The following is a 17989-nucleotide window of genomic DNA, read 5'->3' on the forward strand; positions in this document are numbered from 1 at the left end:
GTGCTTGATAGGTGATTTAAATGGCTGGATAGGTAGACAACAATAAGATCATTCACTGGCAGCATATAGCTACTCCTTTCTGAGGTTTTCATCTGATTTTTAGAAGTCTGCTTTGAAAGACTGAAACTTGGACAAATGCATAAATTAATTAAGGGGAACTTTATGCATTCATTTTGTCTCAGTCTTTTGAATGTGAAGGATGACCTAGGGACTTCTATGTGACGGTTCTTCTGTATTCATCACAGCTGAGTAACAACAGTGGTTGCAAGCTTGGAAGAATGTGAATTACAGCGTGCCCGGAAACGAGGCCACTTCTTGGTGTTTGCTTGGATTGATGGCTCCCATTCAGACGGATCCAACATGCTGCCCCTTCTGCAATCTTACACTGGCACTTTTTTTTAATATGCCAAGCTAATCTGCCAAGGTCAAAATAAGCTTACTTGTAAACTAAACCGATATTTTTAAGCCTTAAGTCGGAGTCTTGTCACCCTGCCTTGCTCAGGAAGAGCCGAGCGTGACATGTAACCCACGTGTGTTGCAATGCAGCACTTTGCTGTAGTTACACCATTTTGGGGAGCCACGCTAAGATTTCACATTTTCCTCAAGATTATCGCCTGCACCGGCCGATACCATCCATCCCATCAGCAACTCTGGTGCTTGAAAAGGGTAATCTGGAAACACTCTGTCCATCTCAGCAGCACCGCGCCGGGTCACAGCCCCGCGTCCCGAGGCATCACAGCCTCTCGGAGGCGTCGGACGGCCTGACACCGGCAGACCGCCAAGCCAGCAGGGGGCGCTGTCGGAACGGACGGCGCTCTATCCTTGACGTGTTGGCGCCCGCCCCGCCGCCGTCACGCCACCCGCTCGGCCGGCGCTGCGTCAGCCAGCCAAGATGGAGACCGCCGAGGAAGGTATGGCGCTCGCTCCGTGCCCTTCGCTTCCCCCAGCTCTTCCCGGCACGGCGGAGCTCTGCCCGCGCTGCTTCTGAGGGCGCATTGGCGGTGCGCAGGGCCCCGTTAGCGCGTTACCCGTCGGCAGCGGGGCGGGCCGGGGCGCGCGTCCCTTACATAACCGCGGCCGTTGGGAGCCGGGTGCTGCCCGGCGGGGGAGGGGCGGCGGCGGAGGTGCTGTGGTAGTGGTGCGGCTCGGCTCGGCTCGGCTCGGCTCGGCTCGGCTCGGCTCGGCTCGGCTCGGCTCGGCTCGGCTCGGCTCGGCTCGGCTCGGTTGGAGGAGAACATTAGCGGCTTGGCTTTCGTTACTGAGCCGTCCCTTTGCATGTGTGTTTGTATGGCCCTCGGTTTTCCAACTTGAGAGGATAAGACAGCTGGGAAAACGTGAAGCGATGGGTTGAAATCAGGCCGTGTCTTCGTAGATGTGCCCGTTGCGCTGTGCTGTGGTGGGGCTCAGCGCTCGTGGAAACGAAAGAAATCACAACGTGCGTGTGCTTAACATCCAACAACTTGTAAAGCTGCTTGCTGCAGCAATCCCCTGCCTCTGCAGCCCAGCAGCTCCATCAGATGGCGTGATTCAAGTGACTGCTGAGGTTTTGGTTACTTGGCATCCAGTTGTTCGGGATGCTTGGATTACAGCGAACTATGGGGCAGGTTCTCAGAACTGACCAGTCCTGCTCTCACCATGCCAGTCGTTGGTAAATCCATCTCGGTGGATTTAATCCAAAATCCACAGCTGATAATTCGTAACAGGCTGCTAGGAGTGATAGCCTTTGATCCTGTGTGCTTTCAGAGGACCTGATCTGGTGACTGGGAACAATGGGAGGAGAGAAAGGGGGTTGTTAGATATCCTCTAGGGTGCATTTGTGCTGTACTTTCCACTTGGACTTTACACTTGTGGTGTTTCTGTTTGTATTTATTTATTCATTATTTGCATTATATGTATATTTGTGTACCATATGTAGTACCTTACATGTTAATATTAGCTTAAAAATAATAGCAGTGGAACTAACTATTGCATAGACCTGTGCTATAAATTTCAAGTGGGCCTTTGTAAGTGTTGATAACCCAGTAGTGATATTTGTGGCAGTTGCACTTCTGGTAGAATTACAGAATTGCTCACGTTGGAAAAGACCTTCAAGATCAGCAAGTCCAACCACAACCTAACCATACCTCCCTAACTCTAACAACCCTCTGCTAAATCATGTCCCTGAGCACCATATCCAAACCTTTTCTAAACACATCCAGGGATGGTGACTCAACCACCTCCCTGGGGAGCCTATTCCAGTGCTTAACAGCCTTTTCTGTAAAAAAGTGTTTCCTGATATCCAACCTAAACTTCCCCTGATGCAACTTGAGACCATCTCCCCTCATCCCGTCATCTGTCACTGTTGTGAAGAGACCAGCCCTGCTGTTGCTGTAAGCACCTTTCACATATTGGAGGAGGGCAATAAGTCTCCCCTCAGCCTCCTTTTCCCCAGACTAAACAGTCTAAACAGAATGGCTGATTGATCGAGTTAATAAGTGAAGCAGAAAGAAACTCACGTGTCTTTCCAGTTAAGTAAGTTTCTTGCTGAATAATCTGAACTTCAGTTTTAACTATTACACTGGTGAATGTTTTGTTAGGTATGTGACAGGCAGAGAAGTTTTCTGTGGGGAAACAAAGAGCTGTGTTACCCAGGACTGTTATTTCCAAACTGCATCCTTGTAATAGGATCAAAGTGTGTATGCAAGTAGAAAAATAGCATCTACTGCACAATGGAATTCTCTCTGTACTTGATCTTATACATAAGGTGGTGTTGACCCCTAGCAGGGGTCGTTGATTTGAAATTAGATGTTGCTAAATGGACCAGATCGTTGCTTCTCATGTGTTTGTTTGATTTTATAAAACAAGAGGGAATCTCCTTAAAAAACTACAAATTAGTCTTAACTTCTTTTATAAGAATAAGCTAACAATAAGCTTATAAGAATAAGCTAACAGAAGAATGAAATCATTTTCTTAGTAAAGAATTCATTGATTTTCAGTAAAGAAAATTTTGCTCTTCCCAGCAATCTTGGGAATGCATGAACAGTCTGTTGTGAAAGTCGATGCACCAGTAATGAGTGGGCTCAGAGGGTGGGGGTTCTTTAGAAAACAGTGTGCTTTTAACTTCCTTTGGTGTCACGGTGTTCTTAAAGCAGCAGTTTCACATCAACTGAAGCCATGTAACCCCTGGTTCCTGTGTTCTGTTATTTGCCCCATCCTGTCTTTTGTCTGACCCTTCACAAGGCCGCTCTGACATATCAAGTTGTCAGCCTGGTAAGGTGCTGGAGGAAAGTAGATCCTGCCTGGAAGTTGAAGAGATCTGTTCTCTATGGTTGTCTGGAAATACTCTCTGTGATAAAATGAATCCTTTGTTTCTTGAAGTGGTGGTTCTGGCCTTCCTTGTAGGCAGAGAGACCAGGATCTCTTGGTGTTTACAGCCATGTGGCATTACTTGATGTGACTGCAATGGAAATACTTTTTGTGTTTGCTTGTAGCATCACTGATGTGATGCTTAATATAAGATTCTGGAGTTAATTTTAGATTTTCATCCCATGAGAATGAGTTAAATCTCTTAGAAAATATCTTCTTTTTTTTTTTTTCAGAATTACTATAATTCCTTCATGCTATGCGTAGAAATGATTCTAATACTATGTAAACTGTGGATTGGGTCAAATTATGACTTCTTTGCAGAAAAACCTTCAAATTGTAACATTTGGTTCCCTTTGAAATTCTTCGTAGAAAAACAGTAACGTTTGGAGATTTGAAACAAGAATAAAGATGTGTGATTTGAACTTGAAATTGTGTGTTTTCAGTGTTGTTACATCACTGATGTAAGTTAGTATTTTCCTTCGATGAGCGTCAGTTACTTCTTCAGCATTGCTGGATGGTTATTGATGGAGAAATGTTTCCTAAAAGAGAAAATCTTAAACCTAAGTCTTCTGTAAAGATGGACATGTTGTATTTGTTTCCATAATGCAAGTACGAGTGCAAGGGTATGAAAAGAGTAGGGGAAGATAACACACATCTGTCAGTAAACAAGCAAAATAGTTGAGTTGTGTTTAAATGCTCTGGAGAATGAAATGGTGTTAGAAAAGACATCCCATCTTTATAGGGAGAAGGATGCATTCACTTCTTTGCCTGCAAAACATCTTGCAATGGTTAGTTGTAAGAATATGTCAGAAACATAAAGAAGCTTCAAGACTCCTATGAAATAAGAAATAGAAAATGTCTTTCACCTGGTGACTGGGCTGCAGGCTGTTAAATGGATGTCCTTACTCAGCTTCAGTGCAAAGTCACAAAATATTGCTTTGTGTTCTTCCCGATTTTGGTGTTTTGTTTATTCCTTTGCTCACAAAGGAGCATGCACTTATGTTCCAGAGTAGTGACTGTCTTATGCGCGTGTTAGGAATTGGTAGATCTCTTGTACTCAGCTTCTCTTTAACTTGTTGAAAACTCAGAATTATTCCATTTCAAAGTTTACGTTTGCTTTCAGGGAGAACTGTCCTTTGCAAACTACGTGTTGCTTTAGAGGTGATGTTGTTATTGTTATGCTCTGCATGCAGCTCTGGTATGTGGATATCCTAGAAACCTTAAGTATGTAATAAAGAAAAAGGTGTTGTTTGTGTTTTCTTTTAACATAATGACCAGGGAGATAATGTGGTTCTTGTTTTTGTTCTGCTAGTCCTCGAGTCTTCGAATCTTCTATCACATGAAATCAGTCTTAAAGCTTTTTCCAATTTATTTTTGCACATTTTGCTACGTGGCAAAGCTTCTGTAGTGTGTAATTAGTTTTGTAAATGTGACTTCTTCCAGCAGAAGAGTAATAACTGTTGTCTTGTTCAGCAGATATATGCAGAGTCTGTCGGTCTGAAGGAACTCCTGAGAAACCCCTGTATCATCCATGTGTGTGTACTGGCAGTATTAAATTTATTCATCAGGAATGGTAAGTTCTGAGAGTTTTTGGTTTTCTTCATTTTTCTTTGATAAGATTAATGTATTTCTAAAATCAGTACTTCATATGTCTTCATGTAGTCAAGTTTAAGCAAATTTTCAGAGGAAATGTGTTCAGGATTTGAGTTTTTTCTTGTATGATGGTTCATTACATAGAAGTGTGAATTCTCACAAGGAATTTAGCAGTTACATGTGAAAAGGAAGTACTCACAAATACGTTTGTTTGAGAGTACAGTTCTCTTTGCACATCTGCCTTACGAGAACAAGAAGCAAAAAAATCAGTATAGGTTCTTTTTTTCTGCCTTCTTTTAATAGTGAATGAAGAAGAGTACCTAACCTGATGCTAAGAATAAAACAGACAAACCATACCAAGATATTTTGAGGTGATGTTCAGTCGGGGAAGTCCTAAAAATGAAAGCTATAATTCTAGTCTAGGATGCACTCTCCTTTTGATTGTATTTTAATTGTCATTCTCTCGCAGATAGGATGGTTTTTAAATCTTGAAATGTTTTTAAGGACTGGTGCTCCCAGTCGATGTCCACATGAGGGTGTGTGCTTTCAGTCGTTACCATTTTCAGTAACATACATATTTGATGATGTACTTCTGTGTAAGTGATGTCACTGAGGATGTATCATAGAATCATAGAATCACTCAGGTTGGAAAAGACCTTCAAGATCAGCAAGTCCAACCACAACCTAACCATACTTCCCTAACTCTAACAGCCCTCTGCTCAATCATGTCCCTGAGCACCACATCCAGGGATGGTGACTCAACCACCTCCCAGGGGAACTCAGCTTTTTTTTTTTTTTTTTTTCCACTTTTTGAAACTTTGTGGCCTAAGTAGACTTAATAAACAGGTTAGTTTGTCCTCCATGATATTATGAAGGTTTTGCTTTGTTTGAAACAGATAATGTAAGATTACATTTTTGTAATGGAGAAGAATGGGGAAAGATATAATAGCATGTCTAAATGTGATCACTTTTTGTTTCAGCTTAGTTCAGTGGCTTAAACACAGCAGAAAAGAATACTGTGAATTATGTAAGCACAGATTTGCTTTCACACCAAGTAAGTATGTTTTGCTGCTCCTGTTTTTTTCAGAACTTCGTTTCTTTTCATCGTAGTGTTTGTCAAGTGCTTGCTTTTCCATTCAGCATGCTTGGTCCACGCTTGTTTTTTAATTTCTGAATTCTTGCTTGAATTAGTTCTGTATTATCACAGATCATGTGTATTGTTTAAATGATAGATAATGTGGTGCTTTCATAACCTTATGTGAGCAGTAACAGAAGTATCTTTCATACCTGTTCCAACTTCCTTAGTCCTATGCTATTACTGTCAACATTGGTGCATATGGCTTTTTTTTTGTTTTTATTCACTGGCTGTTTGGATGTCCGAATGTTAAAGTGAAATTTGAATTGGAAACACAGTTTTCAGTGACCTTTGAACTGTCTACCTGTGGCACTACCATATGACTTCTGGCAGCTACAGTTCAAAGAGTTGTGACAGTAATGCAAACAATAATTTTTCCACTTGCATTTCAGTCAAGATACAGTAGCTACCAGATATTACTCTGCCTGTTATGTTAGATTCAGTTCAATAAGTTGTCATAAAAATGGCTGTATCTTTATACAGTTATTGATTACATTTTGGCTAACAGTAGTAGGAATAAGTGAAGCCCTTTGGCTTGGTGGCAGGCTAGGTTTGTTATTCAGTATTACCACATTACTGAGTGTTGAACAGATAACACGTGCTGTGTATTTTTGTCATTAAACTTATTTATACTGGTTTACTTTGTACAGGTGGTAAACTTGGCTCTTCATAGTACAGGTCATTGAATCACAGAATGGCTTGGGTCAAAGGCGATCTTAAGTATCATCTAGTTCCAACTCTCCTGCCAAGGGCAGGGTTGCCAGCCACTAGAACGACAGACATGTGCTGGTGTGTTTGATTTGGGTTTAGTATTTTACGTATTTGGTACAATCAAAACCAAAGCTCCCTTTCAGCTTGTCCTTGTTAGAAGGACTGAGCTTTCATACTGTCTTCTTCCCCATCTTTCTTAACTAGCTGTGTATTGGTTCAGAGGACTGAGGCTGAAGAGCCATATGTGTCAGTGTGTGCATTTTCCTTTTCAAAGATTCTGTGATGCACCTGCCCCCATATGTATTGAATCTCAGAATTTTCTGTTTCTATCAACAATTAATATGGCACATTAGGCAGTTGTTGAGATTATCAGTATCAAAGTGTACAATACTATGTCTGACCTCTGTGAGGAGAACAGCATATTTTGCTTCCATCTCAGCTATCTCTCATGCTTTCAGATTATTCATTTTCATTAATGCAGAGGCCCTATGTAAGAAGTGTAAAAGAGATAAGACATTCTAATTTTGTATGAGGGGGAGAAAAGACAAAAGCCTGTTGTTTGCATTAAGATTTAGAAGAAAAGTGATGAGAAGGTTCAGATGCGTGGTTTTTAATATATATGTTAATGTTGATACTAGAAAATGTCTTTACTGCCGCAGTCAATACAGGTGTTCCTGCAGAAGTTTTATCCTTGGCTGACTTATCTGTTACCAGCACAGCTTGTGATGTAATTGCAGATTATGGACACGTGAGAAAATGTGATTGAATTGCTGTGGTGTAGCAAATTAGTATTTGTAACAGGAGCCTTGAAACTGGCGACTGGGGATCCTCTTTAGCAAAGATTTACTTAGCCTTCTCTGTCATGAGCTGGCTGCTCTGCACACTTAGCACTATCAATTGATAACATTTTCTTCCTACATTGCACAATTGTGTGTATATATATATATATATATATATATTCTTTTTTTTTTTTTTTCCTACCAGGCTGCATACATTGGTAGCACATGTCAGTTAGCTAGTACCGATTTCTTCAGTTCTCTTTACCCAGCATGTCTTGTTTCATCACGTTCTTCAATTTCCTTCACACCTGAAATTCATGCAATTATGCTTTTCTTAGTTTCTCTTATCCCTCTGTACTTGAAAAATAATTTGTATGTGCAGTGTGGAAACTGGATCTGCACGTGGGAGCTGGGAAGGTCGTGCATGCTAGAGAGAAAATGGCAGTGCGGGGACAGAATTGGTGGGATTGATGTATATGCCAGTCATCCATAATAAGGTTAGTTCTAGCCTATAACTGTGCCAGGTGTAAAGCTCTTAGCCGTTTATTCACCGTGGCATGTGGTGGAATAAACACGTTTATATAGCCAGTATCTGTGCTTCAGCTGGTAGGCACTGAGTTGAGAAAATTTCACTGTGCTGTAATACCAGCAATTACTCTTTTAGGTTACCTTGATTTGCTTATTGAGGCTGTTGCTGTCATTCTGGAAAAAATGTTCCTTTGCCAGTGTAATAGAGTGTACAGAGTATTCATGAAATATTCCTAGTGCTATTCCTTAATGGCCTTTCCGTATCTAAAGGAAAGAAGGAAACAGACTCTTTAGGAGTGTCTGTGGTGACAGAACAATTGGAAATGCTTTCAAGCTCAAAGAGGACCAGTTAGATGTAAGGAGAAAAAAAATCTTCTACAGTGTGGGTGCTGAGGCACTGGAACAGGTTGCCCAGTGCTGTGGTTGATGCACCACCGCTGGAGACTTTCAAGGTGAGGCTGGATCAGACTCTGGGCCACCTGATCTAGCTGCGGTGTCCCTGTTCATTGCAGGGCAGTTGGATTGGGTGGCCTTCACAGGTCCCTTCCAACTCTAAGGATTCTGTGATTCTAGTGCATATGTTCTGAAGTCCTTCACTGTCTCTAAATTTGGTAACATCTTGTATTTCAACATCTGAACTACGTACTGGGTTAGTTACTGGGTATAAGGAAGGAAGCAGAGAGTAGGAGGTTCAGCCTGTGTCTTGGAAGAAATATGAAGGAACTGATTTTTCTTCTGAAAAAGATGGTTCTCTAAAGTGTTCAACCATGTAGGCAAATTACCTGATGATACATTCATGTTCTTAAGTAGCGTACGCAAGAATGTTGCCTAGTAATTGCATGTGGTTTGTAGTTCTACTTAGTTTGTTAAGGTCCAAACTTCTGGATCTTTGACTTTATACAAAATGATCTGTAAGATGTTGTCCTGTAATTGCACTGAAGTGAGTAACTCATTTTCTTGGGCTCATTACTTACAGTAAGATTTAATTGAAGGATGAAATGGGATAATTCTTATCTGGTTACTTGGACAAACTTTAACACTATGGCCAGTGTCTTCAACCTATCCATAGTGTCTAGTTTGAAGAAATATAAACTTCTAATATGCAAAATGCTACATGGTGCAGAATTTGAGGTGTCTGCTGCCAGCTCCAGGGGAGCTGAGATGCACGAGAATGTTAATTTCATATGCTTTGTTGGAGCTATGGTTTGCATAAGGAGGGATGGCATTTTTCTCATTTTGAATTGGTAATCTGTAACAAAGTCCGTATCACTCAAGATCGTAGAATATACCTTTCCTCTGCAAATTAGGTAGACTTTCATGATCAGTGCACAAGGTTGATTAAAGTGATGTATAAGTGACTTGCAAGTGTAATGATATCTAGGAAATCTCTGCATAAGAGAGGTGATTAAATGTGGAGGTTCTGTGAAGTTGGCTAAATGGCAGTTTTGTCTATGCAAAGTAAGGTGGTTTGGTTTCTTCCATACTGGACATACATCTGTTTAGGTCATGGGCAGTAAATGGGCTGACTCAGTTGGCAAAAGTGAGCTGTGAATTAATAATATACAGTTGCATTATGACAGCTCCGGGGAAAAATAAAACTATTAAAACATTTGATCCTTCATAATAAATAGTATAGGGTTGTTTTGTTTATGTTTTTTGGGAGGGAAGGGGTGAGTATATGTCTGAAGGGTGTTGCTTTTCTTTGTGCGGTTCTGGTTCTTTCATAAGTGTAGTAAGATGGTGCACTGTAGGAAGGGACTTGCAGGTTTGGGTTGTGGGTTTTCTTAATACTTTTATATACCTCCGTTGCTGGGATACTGCTCTGATTGGAGCTTCTTTCTGTACTGCCCATGTCATGGCTATTAACTCTTACATTTCCTGGCAAGGAGAATAGCACTTGCAGGATAGTTTTCATTTGGATTAACTTTGGTATTTGGAAAAAAAAGGCAAGGAAAGGTTGAGTTGAAGGTGTTCATTTGTTCTACTTGTCGGGAAGTTTAGTGGTTATTATTTAGGGTCAGCAGGTTGTCTCCATTGTGTTTGTCAAAGCACAACTATGTAGTGTTTGTGCTAAATAACCTCTGAGGAGATGGGAATGCTAAGAATGCTTCCTGTAATAAGCCTGAGGGTATCACTGTGGCAGGATAAAGTACTGGGAATTCTTTCCTACTTTTCTGTCAGATGAAATGTATTGACAAACTGTTCCCCCCAAAATTGGGTAAGGATGTGGGCCTTCTTCAACAAATGGCTACATAAATAAGGAATAATAAGTAACTGAGCACACTTAGGTTTGTGGACTGTTGTACCTTTCCATTCGGTGGCTCAAAGGGGCAGAGAAGTCAAAATGAACTAGATAAATGCTTAATGTATTACAAAATGTGGCAAAATCAAGAAAAACATCAGTTCTCCCAGCACCCCCCTACCCAGCTCCTGGCATCACCAGAAATTAAGATTTGGGGGATGTAGCTCAACTCATCCTGAGCAGTAGCTGTATTGTGTGCTTGTTTGAATAGTCTGCTGTCATCGTGGAGCCATTAGAAAAATTAGTATGTAAAATTACCTTGCATTCTTCTTACAAGACCCCTCTGTTCACACAATTTCATGTAAGAGTATTATTAGAGTATTATTTTTTTTAATTGCTTTGAACTCTCACAGCTTCCCTTTATCAACTAAATCATGAATGGTTTCCTTGTAGCCTCCTCTGTAGTTCCAAAGCGTTGATCAAAAATACCTTTTTTGAAGATCAATAAAAATAATCCTCAAGCTGTCTGCTGAGTTGTGTTTTGTCTGAGTGATACAGTGAGAAATACACTGTAGGTAGATATTCTTTTAGCACACTTAACCTAAGTGTACTTATTTCCTCATTAAGTTATCAGGGACGTTCATTCAGTGTGAGATGAGATTGTTAGTAAGGCTTGAATGAGTATTGTCTGTGGTTCTACCCAACTGCATACTAAATCTGATTCTGTAATAAGAAAATCGGCAATTAGTAGACGATGTCAAAATGTGTTTGAGGTGCTCTTCAGCTGCTTCTCTCACAGTTATGCTCCTCTTCCATTATGCTTTTATTTTAGTCCTTTCTCAATGAATTTCGTTTGTTTGCCGAATACTTTGAAAGCTAAAACCAGTTTATCTGACAGTTACGTTTTGCTGTTACTTTGTGTCACTACAATCCAATCATTGTTGAAGTGCACCAAACTCTCTGCATTCCTTTGCGTATTGCTGCTGCTCCTCTGTGCTCCTGTGTTCTCGTTACAATACAGATACTTAGGGAAGAGTCCCTGGAGGGAAAAGAGGTGGTCTGTTCTCACATAGAGGCTTTCTGAGTAAAAGCATGAACGCACCTGAAGAGAGCAGGGTTGTTGTTTAGAGAAAAGGTGAATGCAGGTGAATGGCATGAAGCAGTGTTTTTCAGACTTGCAGACAAAAGGTTTGTATAAGAGGGTGGAAAAAACTTTCTCCAATATTTCTTAAAAAGAAACGTAGGTCACTTATGTGGCTGAAAGTACATTAGGTTTTCAAAAAGAAGTCCAGGTTAAATGTGTTTAAATCTTCAAGTTCACCTGTTCTCAGTGTAACTGCTAACCACTCTGGCAGCAATATCTTCATGCTAAACTGTAGTTTATCTTCATTCACATCTGGTATCGATGCTGGACACTGTGACTTCTAGGCATCTGTATAAGTGTGCAGAAGCTACTTGTATGTAATGACATTGTTAGAAGTAGCTGTTTCCAATTGCTTAATGTGCCATGAAGACTTTAAGTAATCAGTGCTTGTAATCTGAAAGATGCAGTTCCATATCTGAGTAGCATTTGGGGAAGGATAAGTTACAGATATCAGTGGTGCTGTGAAAGAAATGGGGACACGTTCAAAGGTTAATGAACTGTGGTGCAGCTCTTTTATCTACTGACTCAGGTAATAAAAGTGAATGCACATTAAAAAAACCTCAACATTATTTTTCTTGACTTCTGAACGTAGTGAGATTTATGTAGTATATGTGTGTTCAATTAAAAAGCTGAAGAAAATTTACTTTTATGAGAATTGCCACATGTTCCTTAATAGGTGCAACTGTAGTAGAAATTGATATCCCTTGAAAAGGAAAGTTTATCTATGTGAATTTCAACACTTGTAGATACTTCATTAGTTGCCTTCAGCTTATGCTGTTTTACTGTGCTTTTTCTTTGCTGAATTTTGTCCTGTTGGATAGCAAGTGTAGGCTGAACTATTTCGTACAAATTGAGAGAATGCAAAACTGGTGATTTATCTTGTTCCATGTGCTCTTCCCTTGAACTATATTTGTAAGTAACAGGGATCTTTCCAGGTGATGTTGAGTGGGAGAGCTGCTGAATTTAAAACCTGCTTTTTCTTGTAGGCTTCGGCTTATTTTGACTTTACAGTGAATGTAGTGAAGCTATTAAGAAAACAACATCTTTTAGTCAAAAACTAGCACGGAGAGTATTGATTTTCCTATTAAACTCAATGCATAATGTAACAAATGTGTCATGCCATTTTTTGTTTTTTATTTGGAGTAATCTGTTGGAAACCTACAGAATATGCTTATTCTTATTGTAAGATTTTTCTCAAATACAAACGTTTTGTAGCTGTCAGATCTTCTACGTAACTGCTTGTTTAAAGGCCCAGCTGATTAATAAGTGCCTTTTCTACACAGTTTATTCCCCAGATATGCCTTCACGGCTTCCAATCCAAGACATCTTTGCTGGACTGGTTACGAGTATCGGCACAGCCATACGGTACTGGTTTCATTATACACTTGTGGCCTTCGCGTGGTTGGGAGTAGTACCTCTTACTGCATGTGAGTACAAATTTACTGTACTGTAATACTTGCACACACAAGAAGATTTGCTGCTTGGTTCAGAAAAGCTTTGTGTGGGTATTGTTGGGTTACTTCAAACAAACAAACAAACAAAAACTGTTATTTGACTTATTTCACTCAGAAATTGGCTCTTGAGCCAGTACTGCAATGCATCGAGGTGTTGAGACAGGAGAAAATGCGTAAGAGCTTTTAAACTTCTTACTGCAGTAAAATGCCAGTTTTTAATTGTCATCTTGAAAATCTGCATGGAAGTTTTAATTTGATACTAGTTGTTAATATTTGGCTAGAAGAATTGTAATTTTGTTTTTTAACTGTCCAAAAATAAGTGCGCATTTTTGTTAGTACGAAAATTGAAATTACTTTGAAGTCATGCATAAACTGGACAGTAAAGCTGCTTTTAAAACAGCTTTTAAAGGTGTCAATAGGTAGTCAAGAATTAGGCAGAAAATAGAGCACACATTGAAATTGGTGCAGCTTCTAGTTTGAAATTCACTTTCAAATACGAACAGAGAACTATTGAGGTTTCAACAAAAAAATAAAGGGAAGATGTAAAAAGAAGGGATGAGGAGTATAGTGTTCAGTGAGGAGAGTGATTGGAAGAGCATCTTCACAAATGGTAGGATACTCTTTGAAAAGAAGAGCAGGAAGCCAGTGAACAAACCTCCCTTGACAGTTTCTCAATATGTTCTATGCTTTCAAGTGTATCTGATTCTGGCTTAGTTGGAGAGTAGCACAATACCAGCATCACGTATCAAGGAGTGATCCTGTTCCTGTAGCTTGTCCTTTCTGTGCAAGAAAAAGAGCATTTCTGGACGCAGTAAACGTGATGACAAATCACTCTAGACTAAAACTAGAGAAAGTTAAAGTTCTTCAGGTGTCTGATTTTAGCATAGCCTTTGCTCTGACCTTTGTTAGCTATCTGTGTTACAGGGTTTTGAACTGCAAACTTCTGCATATGGGAAATGTTAGTAATTTTGAATTTTACAGCAGTGTGAAAGAAGAATGTTCTGTGTGAGTCCTCTGCTTATTGGGATGAATTGCAGCCAGCCAGAAGTTTTCAAAACATCTTGTATCATTCTTTCATTCTGGTAGTCTTTTTCTCACTTTTTCATTTCATCTTGTAGGTTTTTCTTTTATTTTCTATCATATTTTTCTTATTTCTTCCCCCTTACAAATTTTCATTTTGAGGAACTTAATTTCTTCTGAAAACTATTTTTATTCCTTGGGTTTTTGACAAATCTTGATTTCTACCTTTGATTTTCAAAGTGTAGATATCACACACTTCTCTTATTAAAACTTTCTCAAGACAGCAAATAAATATTCAGTAGATTAATGGAAGCACTTAATTTTCTTAACTGTCTGAAAACCTGATGAAGCTCTTTTTATTTTGTCTTAGTTCTTTGTTTATGTCACATTAAAAATGGTGTGACTCTCCTTGTAGATTCCTTAGGAGTTAGTGTGCTTTGAAGGGTATTTGCATGGGATAACCAATGTGATAGAGACATTCAGTCTAAAAACCTTGAAAAATCCATTTATTTCCCTTTTGTAAGTCTTGCCATCTGATATTAAGTGCTACTTTGATTTCCCCCCTGTTCTCTCATATGGCTCACATAACTGTGTGTGGCTGGCTTCACAAATAAGTGCTTTTCTCCTTATTTTATACCTGGAAGAAAAATGTCTGCAAAGTTATTTGTGCAGCATATCCCAGATGAGGTACTTGCTTGAACAAAGAATTAAATGTTCATCTTACAGATTGTCATGCTAATCATGCAGTTATCTTATCCGTGAGCAAACATGTGGTGGGGAATAAATTGTTCATGCCTTTTTGGTAATTTCACTTTTTTTCTGGCCTTCCTGTCTGAGATGGATGGGTACAAGGAATTTCTCTTACCCTCAGCCTAATCCCGGGGGGCTGGTAAAGCTGTTGCTGTTCTCTTGGCATGCAGCTTATTTAGATGGAAAAAGCTAATTATATGACACATTGTGATCTGTTCAGAGAAGTGGAATTAATTGAGCCAATTTAATCCAAAGTGGCTTTATTCTCTGTGATAATTGGATTAGTTAGTTCCCAGGGCAAAATTCCCAAAGTACTTCTGCAGTACATGGGTAAGAGAGACATGAACACTGAGTCAAGTGGGTGTGTGTGGTAAGGCAGTGGGAAGTGCCATAGTGTGAGATGGGTTATCTAAAGAGCTTCCTTTGTCTCTAGTTTAAGAAATCACATTCCAGCATTGCACGTGAGTTTATGTTTCTGGAGTGATTCACTCACCACTTCAAAAATTATATTGGTGAAGAGAGCAGTTCTGTATATATTTCATGTAGTCACACGGTGGTTAAAATTGTAGATACTTGGATCTGTGTGAGTAAGGTATGAATGGAATTGGGTATCCTGGTGAGCACCAGGAAAAAAAAGAAAAGGGAAGGATCAAAGAGAATATTTGTTGATTGCCAGAGAGCATTCTATTATTCTATATGTGATTTCATTCAAAAGAAGAGGGAAAACAAACAGACCTAACCATAAAGGGTCAAGAAAGTGAAGAGAACAGGACTGGAATTATAAGTTGTATAAGTTATATAAGGAAGACAAGAGAACGCTGAAATTCATGAATTTTACCTAAGACTAAAAAGGGATAAGACAAAACAATGATCTTGAGTGGCAACTGTGCATGAAAAGCAAATTTAAAATCAGTTCCTTAGCACCAGACAAGAATTATCCAAGAGGTGTGACAAGGATTTAATGGCTGGTGTCCTTTGTCTAAAGTGTTGCACCCAAGATCTGTTCCAGACTTCCTGACTGCAGATCTTAGTGCTTGTATGTGAAGAATGAAGTCTGTAAGGAAAAAGTAGTTTGGGATCTGTTTTCTAATGGATTAAATTGTGATTAAATACTTTAGAAAGTCAAGGGAAAAGATAATAACTCCAAATGAGATGATAACCAAAACCAACTTTATACCATGCTTGTGTTTTTTTTTTTCTGCAGGTCGTATCTACAAGTGCTTGTTTACTGGCTCTGTGAGCTCACTACTGACACTGCCATTAGATATTCTATCAACGTAAGTACTTAACCAGACTGATACAAAGACATTTTCTAGGAAGATAATCATGAAAATGGTTCCTTAATGTCCCTTTCTTCACCATTTTTTTTGCATCCATTACAGTTTACAGAGCCTATACTTAGAGAGAAAAATAAAGGACTCGTGTTTGAAAGTACAGCTTCACAATGCTTTGATATGTATTTCTTTGACAGAGTTGATTTCAGTAGCATCTGGTGTCACCTTTTCACTTTAGATTTCTGCTGCCTGTGGTCTGTGCTGTACTGTGCAAGCACAAGAGTGTTTGTATGGCTCCATAGAGAGCCAGACTGCTGCGTCACAGGACATGGCAAAGTACTCTGATAGCATATTTCTTCCTTATTTTAAAAGGCTTAGCGTGGGTCAGTTTCCTGAGCAAGTTTGGTATGGTCAAGGAGATGTACAAGGCTGAAAGAAAGTGAGAGGGAACACCTGGAATAGGAGTGAGGATTGCTTAACTCAATTTAAGTATTTCTTGCCTTATATGAAACCCTAGATTCAGCTGCCTATCTGAACGCTTTGCTCCTGCTTTACAGTTTTATGTGAGTTGATACTTCAGGTTTTCTAAAGTAGAGTGGAAGAAAGAATATCTGGGGTACAAGACTGCCTGAAAAGTTGAATCAAAGACACAGCAGTTCCGTTTGTTTGGTTAGGGTAGCTCTGCAGATAAAACATTTTGCTGGATAAACATCTTTTCTGTAGTAAATCCAGATTTTCTCTACGAGAAGCAACTTTGATATAGCAATTTCGTTTACCTATTAGCTAAGCTTTTCCTGAATGTTCTTTTTCCTGAACTATTCTTGAAGCTTTTTTTCACCTTGTTTCTACAGGAATATTTCTACTTAAACAGTGGTAATTTCAAAAGTCAAAACAGAGGGACATATAAACTTTACCAAATTAGAAATTATCTTGGCACTTAGAACTGCTTGTACACAGGTACTTAGAGAAACTGCCTTTCAGCAGAGTTTTAAAAAATAAATCATACAGTTTCTTCACCTAGGCACACAAGTAAATTCAGCTTTTCACACAAATGTGGATTTTTTGTTGATTTGAACGGGGAAGATTTGTTTGAGGTATTTAACAAGTTTAGTCTTAATAAGCAGTATACGTTTTTAATTAATGTTTGTTTTCTCTTTAACAGGGAGAACTTGTTGGCAGACTGTTTGCAGGGTTGTTTTGTGGTGACATGCACTCTGTGTGCATTTATCAGCCTTGTTTGGTTACGTGAGCAGATCGTCCACGGAGGAGCACCGCAGTGGTTGGAACAAAATCAGCAGCAACCACTCAATGGTGTTGGTCAACAAAATGAGGTAAAACTTAACTGCTCAATAGTTCCTGATAAATGTAGAAAAGTGTTTATGGGAATGAATATGTTATCAAACCCAACAGTAATTTCATCTGCTTGTGGTGTATATTTGTACATTTACTGAGGTTGAACATGTACTTCTGTATAAATACATTTTTGCCTTTTTATGTTGGTAGTTCATGAGGTATCAGTTCACTGTTCTATAGGCAGTTGGAAGCTTTCTGAAACCTCTGAAGTTATTCTCTGATCTCTCACTTGACCCCAATTTACTTGTTTGCTTTTTGTTCTTTGAGGAGACTCTTGTGTAGGATAAGAGATGATACAAGCAGTACATGCATGGGGGGAATATTTGATTAAAGTTTTACATCTTTTTAATATATCCGCTTTTTAAAAAGGGAGATATAAATCCTTAGTTTGATTTATTTAAGTTGTCCTTGAATTATCTTTTTAATTTACTGACAGTTATCATAAGCTCAGGAGAGTTCTTCTCTATTAAGCACTGGTGAAACCACATTTGGAGTGCTGTGTACTGGACTCTCCAGTACAGTAGGGGAGTGGACATACTGGAGGGTCAACAGAAGATTAAACAAAGAGCCAACAGAAATGATTAAAGAACCTGAGAGGCTAAGAGTGGCTAACTGTTCTGTTTGGGCAAGGTGTGCCTTGTTATTGTGTATAAATGCATGG

At 39.4% G+C, this 17989-nt stretch overlaps 1 protein-coding gene across 2 annotated transcripts in view; it reads left to right on the forward strand.

Moving 5' to 3' along the window:
* The first annotated feature begins 842 nt into the window (after window positions 1–842).
* The window catches only part of MARCHF6 (membrane associated ring-CH-type finger 6), a 40226-nt gene continuing 23079 nt past the window's right edge, over window positions 843–17989 (forward strand). Inside the window, exons 1-6 of one of the 2 annotated variants that reach the window (XM_042835458.1) lie at window positions 843–911; window positions 4822–4918; window positions 5919–5992; window positions 12761–12904; window positions 15906–15978; window positions 17138–17306. In XM_042835458.1, coding sequence (XP_042691392.1) covers window positions 893–911; window positions 4822–4918; window positions 5919–5992; window positions 12761–12904; window positions 15906–15978; window positions 17138–17306 — 576 coding nt within the window. In that variant the 5' untranslated portion in view covers window positions 843–892. Of the gene's footprint in view, window positions 912–4818; window positions 4919–5918; window positions 5993–12760; window positions 12905–15905; window positions 15979–17137; window positions 17307–17989 lie in introns of both variants that reach the window. The other variant, XM_042835448.1, reaches the window with a different exon arrangement.

Source organism: Centrocercus urophasianus, unplaced genomic scaffold, assembly GCF_019232065.1.
Source record: "Centrocercus urophasianus isolate 14NV4802_14NV808 unplaced genomic scaffold, USGS_Curo_1.0 seq_11, whole genome shotgun sequence".
In the NCBI taxonomy this organism is placed as follows: Eukaryota; Metazoa; Chordata; class Aves; order Galliformes; family Phasianidae; genus Centrocercus; species Centrocercus urophasianus.